Here is a 19,004-nt window from a genome sequence, read left to right as displayed (position 1 = left end):
CAGGCATGCAAGGCAAGCGCTCTACCACTGAGTCAACTTCCCAGCCCTTGAAACTTACTTTGGGGCAGGTATTATTAGTAATTATCAGTAATCTTTGGGGCAGGTATTATTAGTAATCATGAAATGTAATCTACATCACCCACAAATCATCAATTTCAAGGAAGGTATCACATGAGGTCCTTACCTGCACATCAGGAGAGGTGCTGTCCTGAGACAAAGTATAGAGGATTCCAATGCAAGAATTCAAATGTTGAGAAGAACTTATTCCTCCTAAATACCTATACAAGGATCCCAAGGCTAGTGAATATCCTGTTCTGGTAACCACGTCCCTTGCTGACTTCAATCTATAATTATGGAAATAAAAATAAATGACAAACACCGAAAAGAAGAAACAAAACCAAACAAAAACTCATACACATACATAACTTTTTTTCTCGGTCATGGAGCTTGAACTCTGGGCCTGGTCACTATCCTTCAGCTTTTCAGCTCAAGGCTAGCACTCTACCACTTGAGCCAGTTTTCTGGTGGTTTACTGGAGATAAAAGCCTGCCTGGACTGGCTTTGAACTGCGATCCTCAGATTTCAGCCTCCTGAGTAGCTAGGATTTCAAGTATGAGCCGCTGACACCCGGCCATAACTTTCTTATATAAGGCAAAATTCTTTATAAAAAGTTATAAAATTAAGAAATCTATTTTTGGTGAAATGATTAAAAATTCAGAAATAAGCTGAAAGTTATCTTTTTTTTTTTGTCGGTCATGGGGCTTGAACTCTGGTCTTGGGTGCTATCCCTGTGCTCTTCAGCTCAAGACAAGTGCTCTACCGCTTAAGCCACAGCACCACTTCCAGTCTTCTAGTGGTTTATTGGAGATAAGAGTCTCACGGACTTTTCTGCCTGGGCTGGCTTTGAACCGTGATCCTCAGATTTCAGCCTCCTGAGTACCTAGGATTACAGGCGTGAGCCACTGGTGCCTGGCTGAAAGTTATCTTTCATGGAGAACATTTTAAATAAAAAAGTCTTTATGTTATTAACGATCATTTTAGTATGGCCACTTCTAGTATCTTCCATCCCGACTCCTAAGTTTATAAGGGAGGACTTATTACTACATTATCATTAAGAATTTTGTTATCAAAATTAAATATAGGAAGAAACTTAAGATTTATTAGGAATTTTCTATTTACTATGTGGTAGTTTATTTAGCTCTTTAATCCTTTTAACCCTATACTTCATGATACTATAGTTTCTCTCTACAGATGAGGAAACTTTCAAAATGATAGCTGAACTACTTGTCATAAAGTAACTTCTATGAAATAGTAGAATTGAGATTCTTATAATCATGAGTATATACTTGTAACTGAAAATCAAAAACATTTTCTCATGTTAATATTCATATTACTCTTTTACCTTAAGATTCTTGTGTGTGTGTGTGTGTGTGTGTGTGTGCATGTGTGAGCGTGTGTGCAGGTGCGCACATGCGTGCTGGTCCGAGGACTTGAACTAGGGGCCTTAGGCATTATCCCTGACCTTTTTGGCTCAAGGCCAACAATCTACCATTTGAGCCACAGTTCCACTTCTGGTGGTTAATAGAAGGTAAGAGTCTCATAGACTTTCTTTCCTGGGCTAGTTTTGACCATGATCCTCTCAGATCTCAGGCTCCTTAGTAGCTAAGATTTATAGGTATGAGCCACTGGTGTCTGGCCTGCCTTAAGATTCTTAGATAGTACTGCTGCTGGGAAAACTGGGTGGCTACATGCAAAAAACTAAAAGTGGATCCCAGCCTGTCACCATGCACTAACATCAACTCAAAATGGATTAAATACCTTAACATCAAACCTGAAACTCTGAAACTACTGAAGGACACTTGAACTTCTAGGCAAAGGCAGGAACTTCCTGAACAGAGGCCCAGGGTCACAACAAATTGGAGAGAGACTTGACAAATGGGACTACCTTAAACTAAAAGCTAAAAATATAGCTACCCAACTAGAAAGACAGCCAACTAATTGGGAAAAAAATATTTGCCAGCAATATATCAGACAAGGGCCTAATATCCATTATATACAGGGAACTCAAGAAACTAATCCCTCCCAAATCTAACAAGCCAATCATTAACTGGGCAAGGGAACTGGAGAGAGAGACTTCTCAGAAGGAGATAAAAATGGCAAAGGGGCTGGGAAGGTGGCTCAGTGGTAGAGCGCTTGCCTTGCATGCATGAGGCCCTGGGTTCGATTTCTCAGCACCACATAAGCAGAAAAGGCCGGAAGTGGCACTGTGGCTCAAGTGGTAGAGCACTAGCCTTGAGCTGAAGAGCTGAGGGACAGTACCTAGGCCCAGAGTTCAAGCCCCAAGACCACAAACAAATAAACAAAAAAGAAACACATGAGGAAATGTTCATCATGCAAATAAAAACAACTCTGAGATACCACCTTACCGCAGTAAGAATGGCCCACATCCTAATTCAGCCAACAACAAATGCTGATGGGATGCAGAGAAAGAGGAACCCTACTGCATTGCTGGTGGGAATGTACAGTAATCTCATATGTATGCCAGAGCCACATATGTATGCCAATCTGCCTTTTTACAATTGCCATACAGCTAGGATGACAGGTGCATGCCACCACTTCACCTGTTGATTGAGGTGGGGTTTCTTATTTATGCCTTCAGCTGCATTCCTTTTGATCTCCACCTCCTGAGCAGCTAGGATTAAAGGTATGAATCACTGGTGTGATTCATATATATGGAAAGCAGTCTAGAGGTACCTCAGAAAACTAAAGATAGACCTCCTCTATGACCCAGCCATACCACTCCTCGGCATCTACCCTGAACAACAGGAACCAGTATACATGCACCTCCATGTTCACTGCAGCACTGTTCACAATAGCCAAGATATGGAAACAATCCAGATGCCTCACTGCAGATGAATGGATCCAAAATCTGTGGTACCTGTATACATGAAATATTATGCAGACAATAGAAAGGACAAAATAATGGCATTTGCAGGAAAATGGATGGACCTAGAACAACTCATGTTGAGCAAGGTGAGACTAGAGCAGAGAGATAAACAACACATGGTCTCTCTGATATGTGGATGTTAAATCCAAAATGCAAGGAGGTATGACAAAGTAAACAAGACTTGTGAAACAAAGGACCTCCACTCAATTTGTCATATCATTTCTAAATGACTTCATGTTCTTTTTTTTTTGTTTTTTGTCGGTCATGGGGTTTGAACTCTGGGCCTGGGTACTGTCCGTCAGCATTTCAGCTCAAGGCTAGCGCTCTATTTCTTGAGCCACTTCTGGTTTTCTGAGTGGTTTATTGGAGATAAGAGTCTCATGGACTTTCCTGCCCAGGATGGCTTTGAACTGCAATGCTCAGATCTCAGCTTCCTGAATAGCTAGGATTACAGGAGTGAACTGGCGCTGGCAACTCCATATTCTTGACCACATATATGATATATGTATGAGCATATTTCAGGGAAGCTAGGAGAAAGACACAGAATCAGAGGGAAATTGGAAAATATACAACAGAGAAGCCCATCATCTGCACTGGACATGATGAAAATGAACTAAGCAACTCAAGGGCAGTAATGGGAGGAAGGAATGAGAGGGAAAGAGGGAACAGCTTACACTACGCAAAAGGAAAGAAATGTACATATCACCTGATGTGGAAGAAAGGGTTGTATTGTCAAAGCCCATAGAATTCACAAACATTATAGACCATGATAATGACAATTTGCCTTGTGAAAAGGTTAAAATGTGTTTGCAATGAAGTATCACTATCTCACCATACTGTGAAATTTGTGAAATTTATGTAATCAATTATTTTAAAATTATTTTAAAAAGATTCTTAGACAGGTAGGATATATAATCAACCATCTATTCAAAATTGTAGAAAAGTGGCCAGACACCAGTGATTCATACCTTTAATCCTAGCTGCTCAGGAGGTGGAGATCAAAAGGAATGCAGCTGAAGGCATAAATAAGAGACCCCACCTCAATCAACAGGTGAAGTGGTGGCATGCACCTGTCATCCTAGCTGTATGGCAATTGTAAAAAGGCAGATTGGCATACATATGTGGCTCTGGCATACATATGAGATCCTATTTAAAAAATGAGGATAAAAAGGGTTGGGAATGTGGCTAAACACAAGGCCCTCAGTTCAAAAAAGAGGAAAAAAGAAAACTGCTAAGAGTATTAAGGAACCTACCAGGAGTTATAGACTTGGTAAAATAAAAAGTTTTTTTTTTTCTGATGTGTATTCTGTATATTTCCCTTTTCCTGTAGGTTCTTCTTACAATTGATCATCTATATTATATATGACAAAACTCCAGAAGTATCTCAAAAGATTGAAGTTCAAATAGTAATAATTTTATATTAGGTCAAAAGGGTCTCTTTTATTTTGTGTTTTTAAGTGAACATAATTACTTAGTTAAATCTCAGAACAAAGTTTCTACTAATTTGAACAAATAAGTTATACGTAGTTTTGACATAGAGCCCATGAGTATAAATTAAGAAATTCACTTACTTTTCAAAGCTAACTTGAGCTAACCCAGCAGTAAAAACTCCATCATCAACCACTTGGGCTAATCTAGCCCAGGCTTCTGCAGCTGTACATCTCAAAAGGGGGTTGGTACTTTCTAGGGCTCCCATTATTAATGTTAAGACAACTCTTCTTATTTCTTCTGGACTTAAACTTCCCTTGGAGCCAGCCAGGTACTAAAATACATAAAGAACAATCCAAATGTTCATATACTGAGAAAATCAGAATGTAACATACATGTATATATATGTGTATGTGTATATATATATACACACATATATATGCATATATATACATATATATACATATACATATATATATACATATATATATACTGATCAAAAAATAGAATTTTAGTTTATTTTTCTAAAGAGGCAAACAATATGGCAATAATTAGCATGTTGGCATAAAATATCTGGAGCACCATTATTAGAGATGCTCATAAAATGAGTAATTAATAAAGACTAAAGTATTTCAATTTAGAATTAGTTACATTGTAAATGCAATGTTGAGCTTTAAGTACAATATTGAGCTAGATCTGGTCAATAACCACAATTTATCAATCTCTTGGTCTAGGATGTCAGATTCAGTAGGTTAAAGCATGGTTGTAAGTCTAGGCCATATATATTTTATTTCTAACTAACAAGTTCTATGTAGAGAAAAAGTAGTAGAAGGAGTATTCAAAACCCTGAACCATTGTTTATAAACATTGTTTATAAGGAGATTAAGAAAAAAAGAATAGTAACTCCTTTAAAAACATCATCCTCCAATCTATTTAATTAGACATGGACATTTTAAAAATTAAGCAAAGTTTGAATTTAAAAAAAAAACCAGATTTACCTTCAAGAAATTAGAAATGGAAGAAACAACATGCAGCTGAACTACTTGCTGACGAACTCCTTTTGTGTGCTTTATACTGTTCAAAAGCTGTTCCAATATAAGAAGCCTAGAAACAACATGATTTAAAAGCAAACAGGTGAGATTTGTAAGACTAAAAAAACAAGTAAAGGGCGGCTGAGAATCTACTGCTATATTATTTTGTTGAAACTACTGAGCTAAATCATTGTTGAAAACTTTGAGATATTTTGGGAAAAATAATATATCACAACAAATAGAAAAATATCTTATCATTTTAATAGTATAAAGATTATTTTGTTATAAAGATTAGATTATATCACTTTAAGATTTTTATCTGGACAAATTGAGCTACTTCAATAGATATTGTCTAAATAAAACATACATTAAAAAAAAACCAAAACATGCACAGAAGTTACTTGCAAAAAGTTTTTTGTCTCCCTCTCCCCAATTCCAATATATTTATTTTTTGATTGGACTCTTAAGGAAAGTCTTCAACACTATTTAAACTACACACTACTTTCTTAATGTATAAATAATGAGCAATCTTATAAATGGCTTCTTTTAAACTGTTCTTTAGACTACTACAGCATTTTTAAATGTGAGAATGTACATTCCAATAATTGGTGTTAAGGTTTACATAAATGTCCCCAACAGTGCCTGTAGTAAAGGCTTGGTACCCAGAGTTTGGCACTTTTGGGGAAGTAGGTACTAGTGAGAAGTCTTCAGGTAAATGTGGGTATGCCCCCTTTAGGGGAACTGTGGAGTATCTTTCCACTAGGCTTCCTGGTCAGAAGATGAAGTGGTATTTTCCTGTCATGTATTCTGGCAGTGAGACCAGGGATTGGAATTTCTTTTCTTTCTTCTTTCTTTTTTGTTCAGTCCTGGGGCTTGAACTCAGGGTCTGGGCACTGTTCTGAGCTCTTCTTGCTCAAGGCTAGTGCTCTACCACTTTGAGCCACAACTCCATTTCTAATTTTCTGGTGGTTTATTGGAGATTAGTCTCATGGACTTTCTTACCCAGGCTGGCTTGGACCCACAATCCATAGATCTCAGCCTCCTGAATAGCTAGGATTATAAGCACGAGCCAGTGCCTGGCTTGAAATTTCTCTCTTCTCTTCTTCTCTCCTTCCTTGCTCCCTTCCTTCCTTGCTCCCTTCCTTCCTTGCTCGCTCCCTTCCTTCCTTCCTTCCTTCCTTCCTTCCTTCCTTCCTTCCTCCCTTGCTCGCTCCCTTCCTTCCTTCCTTCCTTCCTTCCTTCCTTCCTTCCTTCCTTCCTTCCTTCCTTCCTCCCTCCCTCCCTCCCTTTCTCCCTTCCTTCCCCCTCTCTCTTTCTTTTTGCCAGTGCTGGAGCTTGAACTCAGGGCCTGGGCAATGCCCCTGAGCTTCTTTTTGCTCAGGGCTACCACTCTACAACTTGAGCTACAGTGACACTCCCTGCTTTTTCTGTTTACGTAGTGCTGAGGTATTGAACCCAGGGCTTCATGAATGCTAGGCAAGCACTCTATCAATAAGCCACACTTTTTTTGAATGGTTATTCTTTCTTTCTCTCTCTCTCTCTCTTTCTTTCTTCCTTTCTTTTTTGCTGGTCATGGGGCCTAAACTGTGGGCCTGGGCGCTGTCCCTCAGCTCTTCACCTCAAGGCTAGCGCTCTACCTCTTGAGCCACAGCGCCACTTTCAGCCTTTTCTGCTTATGTGGTACTGAGGAATTGAACCCAGGGCTTCATGCATGCTAGGCAAACACTCTATCAATAAGCCACACTTTTATTGAATTGTTATTCTTCCTTCCTTCCTTCTTTCCTTCCTTCCTTCCTTTCTTTCTCTCTCTCTTTCTTCCTTCCTTTCTTTCTTTTTTGCCGGTCATGGGGCCTAAACTGTAGGCCTGGGTGCTGTCCCTCAGCTCTTCACCTCAAGGCTAGCGCTCTACCTCTTGAGCCACAGTGCCACTTTCAGCCTTTTCTGCTTATGTGGTAATGAGGAATTGAACCCAGAGCCTCATGAATGCAAGGCAAGCACTCTACCACTGAGCCACCTTCCCAGCCCCCTTTTTTTCTTTTTTAAATTTTTATTAATTTCATGTATTTTTTGTGGTACTGAGGAATTTAACCAAGGGCCTCATGCTTGCTAGGTAAGTACTCTACCATTAAGCTACAATCCCTGCCTTGAAATTTCTTTTTAAGAGCCAAAATAAACTTTCTTCTTCAAACTGATTATCTCAGATATTTATTTATTTATTTAATATTTTTCCGGTCATGGGACTTGAACTCTGGGCCTGGGCGCTGTCCCTCAGCTCTTCAGCTCAAGGCTAGCACTCTACCACTTGAACCACAGTGCCACTTTCGGTTTTCTGAGTGGTATATTGGAGATAAGAGTCTCATGGACTTTCCTGCCTCAGCTGGATTTGACCCATGATCCTCAGATCTCAGCCCCCTGAGTAACTAGGATTACAGGGGTGAGCTACCAGCGCAGGGTTCAGATATTAATTATAGTGAAAGAAAACTGAGCCAATTGGGAAACTAACACAATTGATTCAATACTGATATAACATTTAATATTGAAGAATTTGGTAGCTTATAAAATGTTATTTTTTTTTGTACTGGCACTTGTACTTTCTCAATGTATAAATAATATGTAAAAAAAATTTCCAACTTCAGCGTAATCTTGTAAATGGTTTCTTTTGAGCTGTTCAAATGTGTTTTAGCCAAATTATATCAAACTATTTTTATTTTTATTTTTTATTTTGCCGGTTGTGGAGTCTGAACTCTGGGCCTGAGTGCTGTCCCTCAGCTCTTTCAGCTCAAGGTTAGTGCTCTACCACTAAAGCCACAACACCACTTCTGGCTTTTACTGCTTATGTGGTGCTAAGGAATTGAACCCAGGGAGGGCCTCATGCATGCAAAGCAAGCACTCCACCACTGAGCCACCTCCCAGCCTAAACTATTTTTAATATTTAGCTGTCAAATACTGATACCTTAAGACCTTTCTTATCTGGAAAAGCACATGTAATGTAACTGGAAGAAAAAGGCTTGCCACAAACAAGTATAATTGGTATAACGAAGTTAAAAACTTTATTTTCATATTCTTCAGTTTCTTTCCTCTAGTCCTCTAGCGACACCCACTGGAGATTTCTAACAGTTGCTATGACCTGAGATTCTGCCAGACTGATTTTCCTTTAAAAACAATTTCCAAACTGCTGCCTACTATTTTTTGTTCAGTTAGAATCCAAACAGAATTATAAGTTTTGATTTAATAATGTCTAAATTTTTAAATTAAAGCAAATGAAACAAGCCCAGCCTTGAATACTCATTATTACAACATGAGGAAAATGAGCACAGTTGTAGGCCTAAATAATATGATACAATATAAGCTATATTAAACCAAATGCATAGCCTTGCATGTCAGAAAGATAGGGAAGGAAGGGAAAGAAAGGTAGAAAACAGAGAAGAAGAAAGGGAAAGAGGAAATATGAATAAATTAATGACTGTAGTAACTTCACAATATTAACCAGAATAGCTTACGGGAGAGATTGATTTCCATTTAGATTCTCAGACAATAACATATTTTCCTGGATCATGGAAAAGCTTATGTCCAATTATCAATTAAGAAACTATTATTCTAGCTGGGTGAAGGTGGCTCATGCCTGAATGCCTAGCTACTCAGGAGGCTGAGATCTGAGCATTTCAGTTCAAAGCCAACCCAGGCACAAAAGTCTACTAGATTCTTTTCTTTAATTAACTGCCAAAAAAACAAAAAACAAAAAACTCAGAAGTGGTGCTGTGGCTCAAGTGGTAGAGCACTAGCCTTGAACAAAGAAGCTGAGGGACAGCACCAGGCCCCGAGTTCCAGCTCTAGGACTCCTTCTCCCCCTGGCCCCTGCAACAAAACCTACTATCATTCTAGAGCTATGGCACAAGTTGTAGACTATGAAGTGCAAGGCCCCAAGTTCAAACACCAATATTGCCAAGAAAAAAAATAAGGGAAAAAACCTCATTCTAAATGAAAAATGTTTATCAGCTTTGTCATTTTTTTTTTGTGCCATTCTTAGGGCTTGAACTCTGGGCCTGGGCATTGTCCCTAAACCTCTTTGGCTCAAGGCTAGCACTCTACCACTTGAGCCACAGTGCTACTTCTGTTTTTTTTTTTTTTTTTAATATTGGAGAAGAGTCTCATGGACTTTCCACCCTGGTCTGGCTTTGAACAATGATCCTCAGATCTCAGTCTTCTAAGTAGCTAGGATTACAGGTGTGAGGCACCAGTGCGGGGCCAGCTTTGTATTTCTGAGCCAAAGTTTCTTTCTTTGGTCAGGGAAGCATCTTATATTTATTTTTTGGTAACAGCATGAGCTAGAAATCTCTAACTAGTATGCTTTAAAATATAATTTTATTGTTTTAATTCAGGTGCTAGACAGAGGGGTCATCATTTCTTAAGTCAGGTAATGAGTATATTTCTTTTTTGGACAATGTCATCCCTTCCTTCACTTTTTACCAGCTTCTTTCTCCTGTTCCTTCCTACAACCTACATAATATGTTTTAATGCTAGTAACTTTTTTCTAGTTTTATCGGAATACATTTGGTGAATATAAAAGTTAAATTGTATATATTTAAGATCTATAACATGATGTCTTCATATGTTAACACTGTGAAATGTACCAAAAAGAAGCTAATCAATGTATCATTACATAAGTTAGTTTATTTTGAGGTAAAATGTCTTTCTTAATATTTATATCTTAGAATGTCCCATATAATTGATAGACATGAACAACAAAAAAGATAGCAAGGGCTGGGAAGGTGGCTCAGTGGTAGAGTGCTTGCCTTGCATGCATGAGGCCCTGGGTTTGATTCCTCAGCACCACAAAAACAGAAAAAGCCAGAAGTGGCACTATGGCTCAAGTGGTAGAGTGCTGGCCTTGATCTGAAGAGCTGAGGGACAGCACGCAGGCCCAGAGTTCAGGCCCCACAACCGACCAAAAAAAAAAAAAAAGATAGCAGTGAGAGTTTATAAACTGGACTTAATTCTCTCATCTTCATTTTCATTCTCATTCCTATTTTTTCTTGAGGGAAATGTATTTATTATTATTATTATTATTTGGTATTTTGAAAAAGGGTCTCATTACGTAGCCAAAGCTCCCCTGGAAGTCGAGATCTTCCAACCTAAGCTGCCTAAGTGCTGGGAATGCAGTTATGTGTCACATCTATCCCAAAGTTCATTTTAGGTAAATTGTCATAGTAGGCATTTGAAGACTAATCACTGAATCTGTAACAATTCCATAAAATTTCCAAAGAAAACCTATGATGAGATCTAGTCTAAGTTAATGTTTTAAAAAGATGCTTATCTTTATAGCAACCAATCACAAATCAATCAGCATTCCCTTTGCCCTTATTGACTTTTCCATATGTGTTATTGGCTAGATGATAAACTAATTTTAGTCAAAGTATCATAGCCATAACAGTACCTAGAATGGGGCACTTAATAATTTCTTATTCAATATTAGCTAAAGTTCATATTAATCTCATTTTCACCCATCACTTTCATTAATGAGATCTGACAACATTCCTCTTATCCATTATTTCTCTATTATAAATTTACCAAACCAATATTATATTTCAGGATAATTGAACTGTTGAAGGAATTTACCTCTGAGCATCTTCCACATGAGCACAGACAACCCCAAAGAGCTTGGATGCAGAACTAATAACTGACAGTGTTGGAGGTAGGGGTTTAGGCACAGAATCTCCTTCTATATCCTCATAAATCGAATAAGGGTCATACTCAAGACTTCCACAAGCAACACCATTACCAAGCAGGAGCTAAAATTTAAAAAGGCATGTGAAGTTTTTAATTAAAAGTCACCGTTCACAGATTAAATTTACCAAGAATAATTTAAAAATGGCCACACCTGTTCTTCAATGAATTTATGGTCAGTCTCTTGTAGCAAAGGACTTAATATCAAAAGATCATCCTGATGACAAAGGGGTGGAAGTAAACAGGAAGAGGCGGCCACCTGGATATCAGGGGCAGTTAGGTCAGCAGTCAGCTCTTTGAGGATAGCACAAAAGTTTCCTGTTGGGTCAGAGAAAAAAGAGCAATTAGCAATTTAGGAATTACTGGGATTTAAAAAGTCCAGAGTTAGCTGTAACACACACTGGCCACCTTTAATATATTATGTCCAATGATTATATTTTTCAAATATGTATTTGAAAAAATATGTATTTTCAAAAAATACTTTTTTATAAATAGATTATTTCAAAACTGCCTTCAACTGAGTAGTTCAATTATGTGTTGCTGGTCACAAGGCTAACAGAAGTAAAAAGACATTTCAAAGAAAGTATCTTATATAGTTAGTAAATATTAACTTCTTCAGCACCACATAAGCAGAAAAAGCCAGAGTAGCGTGGTAGCTCAAATGGTAGAGCGCTAGCCTTGAGCTGAAGAGCTTAAGGGACAGTGCCCAGGCCCAGAGTTCAGGACCCATAACTAACAAAAACAAAACAAAACAAAAAACAACATGTAGTACAAAAACAGATTTAGGAATCTAATATTCTCATTCCTTAGGCAGCTAATGAATTTGTTTTTTTCTTGTCAAAAACCACACACAAACCAGAAATGGGGACATGGCTCAAGTGGTAGAATGCTAGACTAGCATGCCTGAGGCCCTGGGTTTAATCTTCAGTTCTGCAAAACAAACAAAAAAAACCAGACAAGGCTTGGTTAAGTATGCTGCTTAGTGGCAGAATGCTTCTCTAGGATATATGAGGCACTCAATTCCCAGCAACACATATACCTATTTAGATTTGGCCTGGTATAGTTGTATTACCTGTAGTTACAACTACTGCTGAGGCAGAAGGAAAATACTTGAGCCCAGCAGTTGGAGGCCTGTTTTGGTGACAAGAGCAAGGATTCTGTCTCTTAAAACAACAAACAAACAAAAAAAAGGCTGGTACTTGTTGGTGGCTTATGCTTATAATCCTAGCTCTTACACAGCTGAGAGAAAAAGGATCAAAATTTGAGGCCAGCTCAGATGGCAGAGCTTAAGAGAATCTTTCTCAAGCCACAGCTGGGAGGGTTACACATGTCTGGGAGGGGCACACACATCTGTACCTCAAGTTTACATCTGGCAACTCAAGAATTGCAGTGCTAGGCCAGGCAAGGCAGAAAAATCTATGAGACTCCATCTCCGCAAGAAGGAAGCTGTATACCATGGCTTGTGTCTGTGATTCCGACAATGAAAGGAAGCCAAAAAAGTAGGCTGATTGTGGCTTATGTGCAAATTGCGGCGGGGGGGGGGTGGGGGGGTGCGGCTGGAGAAATAAAACTCCATCCTAAAAGTAACTAATGTCAGAAAAAAAAGCAATGCAAAATGAAAAGCTACTTTACTTAAATGTTTTAAAAATAACTGTCCATCTACCTATCTTTGCTGCTATTTGGCCCAGATTTCTAACTTACATATCTGAGGCTTTGATTTTTTGGTATTGTCAAATGACAATATAGTTAGCCTTTGTATTTAGCAAAAAGTGACTATTACCAAAGTAATATCAATTTATGATAAGCAGCTAACTAAATGGCAACTTATACCAATTCAGAAAGTTCTATTTTCACTTTTTTTTCCTGTTTTTAAAATATGTTCACAATTTCCTGATCAAAAGTTGGATTTATGACTTTCAGAAATTTTTGGCTAAAAGAAAAGAAAAGAAAGTTCCCTTTGAGACAAAAGTTATCAGCACTTTAAATTCTGGGAGTATTTATATACAATTGATTTTTCAAATGCTTTCTCTCTTATTAACTATCATGTGTTATGTCAGTAAGCAGTATGGGAATATGTAATTGTAACTTTAGGCCATTTTGTCAATACTCAGGCCTGTTATACGCCTCACCTAGTAGCCTATTACTACATATAGTATCCTAAAATTATTCTCAATCACCCATTTTAAATAGCAACAAAGAATTTATAAATGATTAAAACAAAACAATAAAAAGCTAGCACCATCTTGAATTTATATTAAGGCAGTTTTTGTTGTTTTAAACAGGAAAGAGCATTAGCTAGAAAAGTAGAAGCTCAAATGGTGGTAACTGAATTGTGCAAAGCAGTAATGTCATTTACTGGATGCATATTTTTTTTCTTTTTTTTTTTGGTCATGAGCTTGAATTCTGGGCCTGGGTGCTGTCCTTGTATTCTTCAGCTCAAGGTAAGCATTCTACAACTTGAGCCATAGCATCACTTCCAGTTTTCTGGTGGTTGATTGGAGTTGGTTGGAGATAAGAATCTCATAGACTTTCCTGCCTGGGCTGGCTTTGTACTGAGATCCTCAGATCTAAGCCTCCTGAGTAGCTAGGATTACAGGTGTGAGCCACCGGCACCCGGCTGGATGCAAATTTTTATCTGCATTGCTTGCTTGGGTCCAGAGTGAAGAAACCTCTCAATGAAAGTATGAAGTTTCAGCTTGACAATAGCTGTAAAATGCAAGTTTTAAGTAAATATAAATTTTATTAGAATTTATCACTGAAGTTGGGTGTGGTGGAATGTACCTATAGTACAATGAGAGACAGAGAGAGGAAGACTGAATTCAGCCTGGACTACAAAATAGAATCCATAGTTGGAGACTGTAGGTAGCTACTTAAGTTACCATGAAAAATTTAAAGAGTTGTATAGAAACAGAAAGATTGCAACTTATACATTGAAAGGGAGATGGACAGATGGATAGAGGCTCTGGGATAGATTATAAACATGTCATGTATTTTACTTGAATAATTTTTTTTTTTGGTCGGTTGTGGGCGTTGAACTCTGGGGCTAGGCGCTGTCCCTCAGCTCTTCTGCTCAAGGCTAAGGCTCTACCACTTGAGCCATAGTGCTACTTCTGGCTTTTTCTGCTTACGTGATGCTGAGGAATTGAACCCACGGCCTCATGCATGTGAGGCAAGCACTCTTCCACTGAGCCACCTTCCCAGCCCCTTAAATAAATGTTTATAAACATTTGCTTATAAGCAAAAAATTCCACCAAAACAAACAAATAACTAGTGCCAAGAGCTGGTGGTTCATGCCTACAATCCTAGCTACTCAGGAGACTAAGATTAGAGGATTGCAGTTCATAGCTAATTCATGAGATTCAATCTCCAATCTAGCAAAATGCTAGACTGCAGGTATGACACAAGTGGTAGAGCAATAGCCATGAGCATGAAGGAGGAATGAGAGCAAAAGCCCCTCATTTCAAGCCTTGTAATTGGCACAACAAAACAAAACCAAATCCAAAAATTAATAGTAAAAAATAGATACAGGGAATGACTTTAAGTGGAATTTCACCAGTCTAGCAAGCATGCAGCCCTGAATTCAAATCCCAGTGTCACCAAAAAAAAAAAAACTGCTTTAAAGAAAAGCCTTAAAAATCTTTTTTTTGAGGGGGGGGGAGACCCAACCTGGTAGTTGAACTCAGAATCTGGGTACTGTCCTGGATCTTTTTTTTTTTTTTTGGTGGGGGGGTGTCTGGTCCTAGAGCTTGAATTCTGTTTGGGTTCTGTCCCTGAGCTTCTTTGCTGAACGCTAGCACTCTAATACTTAAGCCACAGGTCCATTTCCAGCTTCTTGGTAGCTAAATGGAGATAAGAGTCTCATGGACTTTCCTGCCCAGGCTGGCTTTTAATGTGATTCTCAGATCTGAGTAGCTAGGTTAACAGGTGTGGACCATCTATGCACAGTTTTCTAGAGCTTTTTTGCTCAAGGGTAGTATTCTACCACTTGAGTCACACCTCTACTTCTGGCTTTTTGGTGGTTAATTGGAAATAAGAGTCTCATGGAGGGCTGCCTTGCATGCATGAGGCCCTGGGTCCAATTCCTTAGCACCACATAAACAGAAAAAAAAAAAAAGCCGGCTATGGCGCTGTGGCTCAAGTGGTAGAATGTTAGCCTTGAGGTGAAGAGCTGAGGGATACGCTCAGGCCCAGAGTTCAGCCCTACGACTGGAAACCCCCTCTTACCCCCCCCCAAAAAAAAGAGTTTCATGGACTTCCCTGTCCTGGCTAGCATTTGAACCATGATCTCCAGTCTCAGCTTCCTAAGTAGCTAAGAGTTATAGGTAAAGCCATCAGTAACTGGCCACATTCAACTTTTGCAAGTGTTTCTTTGAGCAAATAGCATCAGGAAGAAATGAAGAGTGGGAGTGATGTCTCCTAGTGATAAATTAGAAAAGGTTCATTTGCCATAATTTTTTTATAGAAAACTTAAAATTATTTCTATCCACATATGGTTGCATTAATGGAGGCCCAGATTGATGACAAAGCAATCCTGCCTCAACTCCCAAGCAGCAGCAACCATACTGATTTTTTTCTGTATTATTAGTAACAGTAATATTAAACGACAAATATTTACTGAAGGCTTAATATGTGTCAGGAAATGTATTAGAAGCTTTATATATATATCCTCATAATAAAACTCATAAAGTAAGGGTAGCACTATCATTTTATAGATGGGGAAATAAAACTTATTTGTTATTTGTCGGAGATTATAAAGCAATTACACAGCAGAATCAGACTGAAATCCAGAGAATCAGGCTCCAGAATTTGAGTTTTTAACCACTATCCGCAATAACTCATTTATTTGAGATGCTACAGAGAACTATTTTGTTTGTTTGTTTTTTGTTGGTCATAGGGCTTGAATTCTGGGCCTGGGTGCTGTCCCTCAGCTCTTCAGCTCAAGGTGAGCACTCTACCACTAGAGCCACAGCTCCACTTCCAGCTTTTCTGCTTATGTGATGCTAAGGAATAGAACCCAGGGCCTCATGCATGCAAGGTAAGCGCTCTACCACTGAACCACCTTCCCAACCCCAATTTTTTTTTATTTCAAGAAGTTACAATACATGGGATACAAATACACACATTAATTATCATACAAAGTTGATAAGAATTATGACTCCTAAAAGATGAAAACAAAAGTATTATTAGGTTTAAAGAAAGGAGCATTTATAGGTAAGAGGGAGGATGGACAGCTATCAATAAAGGCTTAATAAAGCAAATCAAAGTGATTTAAAGTTTAATTACCAGAATAGAACACTCAGCAATAAAATTCTATTGGGTATCCAACATATAAGGACCATGTTTGGTCCTGTAGCTAAGTAGGAAAATGATGGAAAAATCTTTTTTTGTCAATTATGGAGCCTGAACTCTGGGCCTGGGCACTGCCCCTCAGCTCTTCAGCTCAAGGCAAGTATTCATTCTACCATTTGAGTCAGCGCACTTCCAGTTTCTTGTAGTTTACTGGAGATAAGAGTCTCATGGACTTTCCTGCCTGGGCTGGCTTTGAACCATGATCCTCAGATTTCAGCCTCCTGAATAGCTAGGATTACAGGCATGAGCCACTAGCGTCTGGCATGAAAAAAATCTATTTCTTAAAGTGAGTTCTTGCATAATTGTTTCTGGGCAAAGTGAAGCTGGGAGGAGGAAAACTGGGAGATAACGAGGGAGGGAGGGACACGGTTCAAAAAGACATGTATTCATTACCTGACTTTGTAAAAAACAAACAAAAAAACAAACCTCAATTTTTCCATTAAAGTCTTCAGAAAACTAAGTAACTTTTTTTTTCTTTTTGTGCCAGTCCTAGAGCTTGAACTTTTTTGCTCAAGGCGAGCACACTTACCACTTGAACCATAGCTCTACTTCAAACTTATTAAAGTGGTAGTTAACTAGAAATAAGAGCCTCATTGACTTTACTGCCTGGACTGACTTTAAATTACAATTCCCAGATCTCAGCCTCCGGAGTAGTTAGGATTACAAGTATAAGCCATTGGTGCCTGGCTCTAAGTAACTTTTAAGATAAGCATTTGTATTAGTTAGACAATCATGAAGAAAAGTGATTCCAATTCTTAAAATACTCTTCTGACTAATGTCGTGTAAAATGACTTTTTGACAATACATTTAAGCAATTGATAGGATGAGAATGTTAAACTTGTTATTCACATTTTCTAAATGAAGTAGATGAATAAATAGAAAGACTACTTTTGTGTTAAAGATTAAAAATTTGCTATGTTATTATTGCACTAGCTATTTAGTACATATGTAAAATATAAAAATACAGTAAACACATTTATGCTAGTTAAAATGACAATACTTTAATGGTAAAGTTATAACTACTATGTTCCACAAACATCATACATATAAATAGAAATTAATTTTTTTCTTAAATGCAAAGATCCTCAGGAAAAAAACCATTACTTCTAGTGTTCTGATTGGGAAGATGAAAAGTATGGCAAATAATTATTTTGAGTTGAAACATGAAAATAGTGATATAGCCATAATATTTTTAGTCATTATTTTTCTCTAATTCATGTTACTCAAGTACATTTACTTGAAAAAGACAGGACAAAAACAACAATTAACTTATGCAATATGGAGTTTATACTGTATATAAAAGTAAAATGGATGAAAACAAAACCCTACATACCAGAAGGAAAGGAATGGAGGCACATTATTATTCTGTTCTCATGATATGTAAGTAGTATAACCATACTAGAAAGGAGACTATAATATGTTAAACATATATATCTTAACTGCTAAAGCAACTATTAATTTATAAAAAGAAAGGCAATTATAATAAAGAAGTTCTATAAATATCACAAAAATATACAATCCAAATGAATTCAGAAAAAGAAAAGCAATTAATAAACAGAATAGAAAACAAATTGTAGACGACACTAACCATATAAATTTTAAATGAAACTCTATCAATCATATTAAATATAAATAATCTTTAATAAAAATGGCAAAATTTACTATATAACATTAAAACAAACAAACAAACACCCCAGTCAGGCATTGGTAGTTCATGTCTGTAATCTTAGCTACTCAGGAAGCTGAGATCTAAGGACTGAGTTTCAAAACCAGTCAAGGCAACAAAGTCTATGTCTGCAATTAACCAGCTACAAAAGCTGGAAATGGCTTTTGGGAGCTATGACTAAAGTAGTAGAATGCTAGCCTCAGCAAAAAAAAGTTCAAGAATGGCACCCAGATCCTTAGGTGAAGCTCTATGACTGAAACACACAAAGACACACAAAATAATAAGAAAAATATATGTATGTGTCTATGTGTATATATATGTACATGTATATATACACACATACATGTACATATGTATATTCATTTTTCCTTTAGGAGTCCAAATTGGATTTCTAAATTCAAATTCAAAGTTATAAAAGTTAAAAAGTACAAAACAATCCCTGACTCTAAGTCTAATTCCTCAAGGGTAGATTTATATGATCATTGGAAATACTCTACAGATTTAAGTTGGCATTCTTATTTTCATAAATGTTTACTATCAACTAAAAAAAAGCCTACTTATTTTTCAAATGTAGTAAAAAAATTGTTAAGTTTTATGGTAATTAATAGAGGGGAATGTACAATCTAACAGCTTCCTAAGCTATGAAACACAGAAATTATCCCCTTAGCTTTTATAACAAAGCATAGAATAATACAGAGCTACCACTAAAATGTGACTATTTCTTATGTCTTTAATCAAGAGGCAGTGCAGCATGTGGCAAAGCTACATCTTAATCTTGACACTATTTGTATTTTCTGCATCTCTGTTCTTGGGTTTGTTGACATAATTTCCTTTATCAACAAAGGAAAATCTTGGGGCT

At 37.5% G+C, this 19,004-nt stretch overlaps 1 protein-coding gene across 1 annotated transcript in view; it reads right to left on the bottom strand.

The window, feature by feature from the left end:
- The window catches only part of Heatr5a (HEAT repeat containing 5A), a 123,849-nt gene that overhangs the window by 55,963 nt on the left and 48,882 nt on the right, over nucleotides 1–19,004 (bottom strand). Inside the window, exons 15-19 of the mRNA XM_013033445.1 lie at nucleotides 11,285–11,448; nucleotides 11,023–11,195; nucleotides 5,374–5,479; nucleotides 4,519–4,709; nucleotides 185–344 (exon numbers count right to left, since the gene is read on the bottom strand). Of these exons, the coding sequence (XP_012888899.1) occupies nucleotides 185–344; nucleotides 4,519–4,709; nucleotides 5,374–5,479; nucleotides 11,023–11,195; nucleotides 11,285–11,448 (794 nt within the window). The remainder of the gene's footprint in view (nucleotides 1–184; nucleotides 345–4,518; nucleotides 4,710–5,373; nucleotides 5,480–11,022; nucleotides 11,196–11,284; nucleotides 11,449–19,004) is intronic.

This window comes from Dipodomys ordii, unplaced genomic scaffold, assembly GCF_000151885.1.
Source record: "Dipodomys ordii isolate 6190 unplaced genomic scaffold, Dord_2.0 Scaffold168, whole genome shotgun sequence".
Taxonomy (NCBI): Eukaryota; Metazoa; Chordata; class Mammalia; order Rodentia; family Heteromyidae; genus Dipodomys; species Dipodomys ordii.
This window is presented reverse-complemented; position numbering and strand designations above follow the sequence as displayed.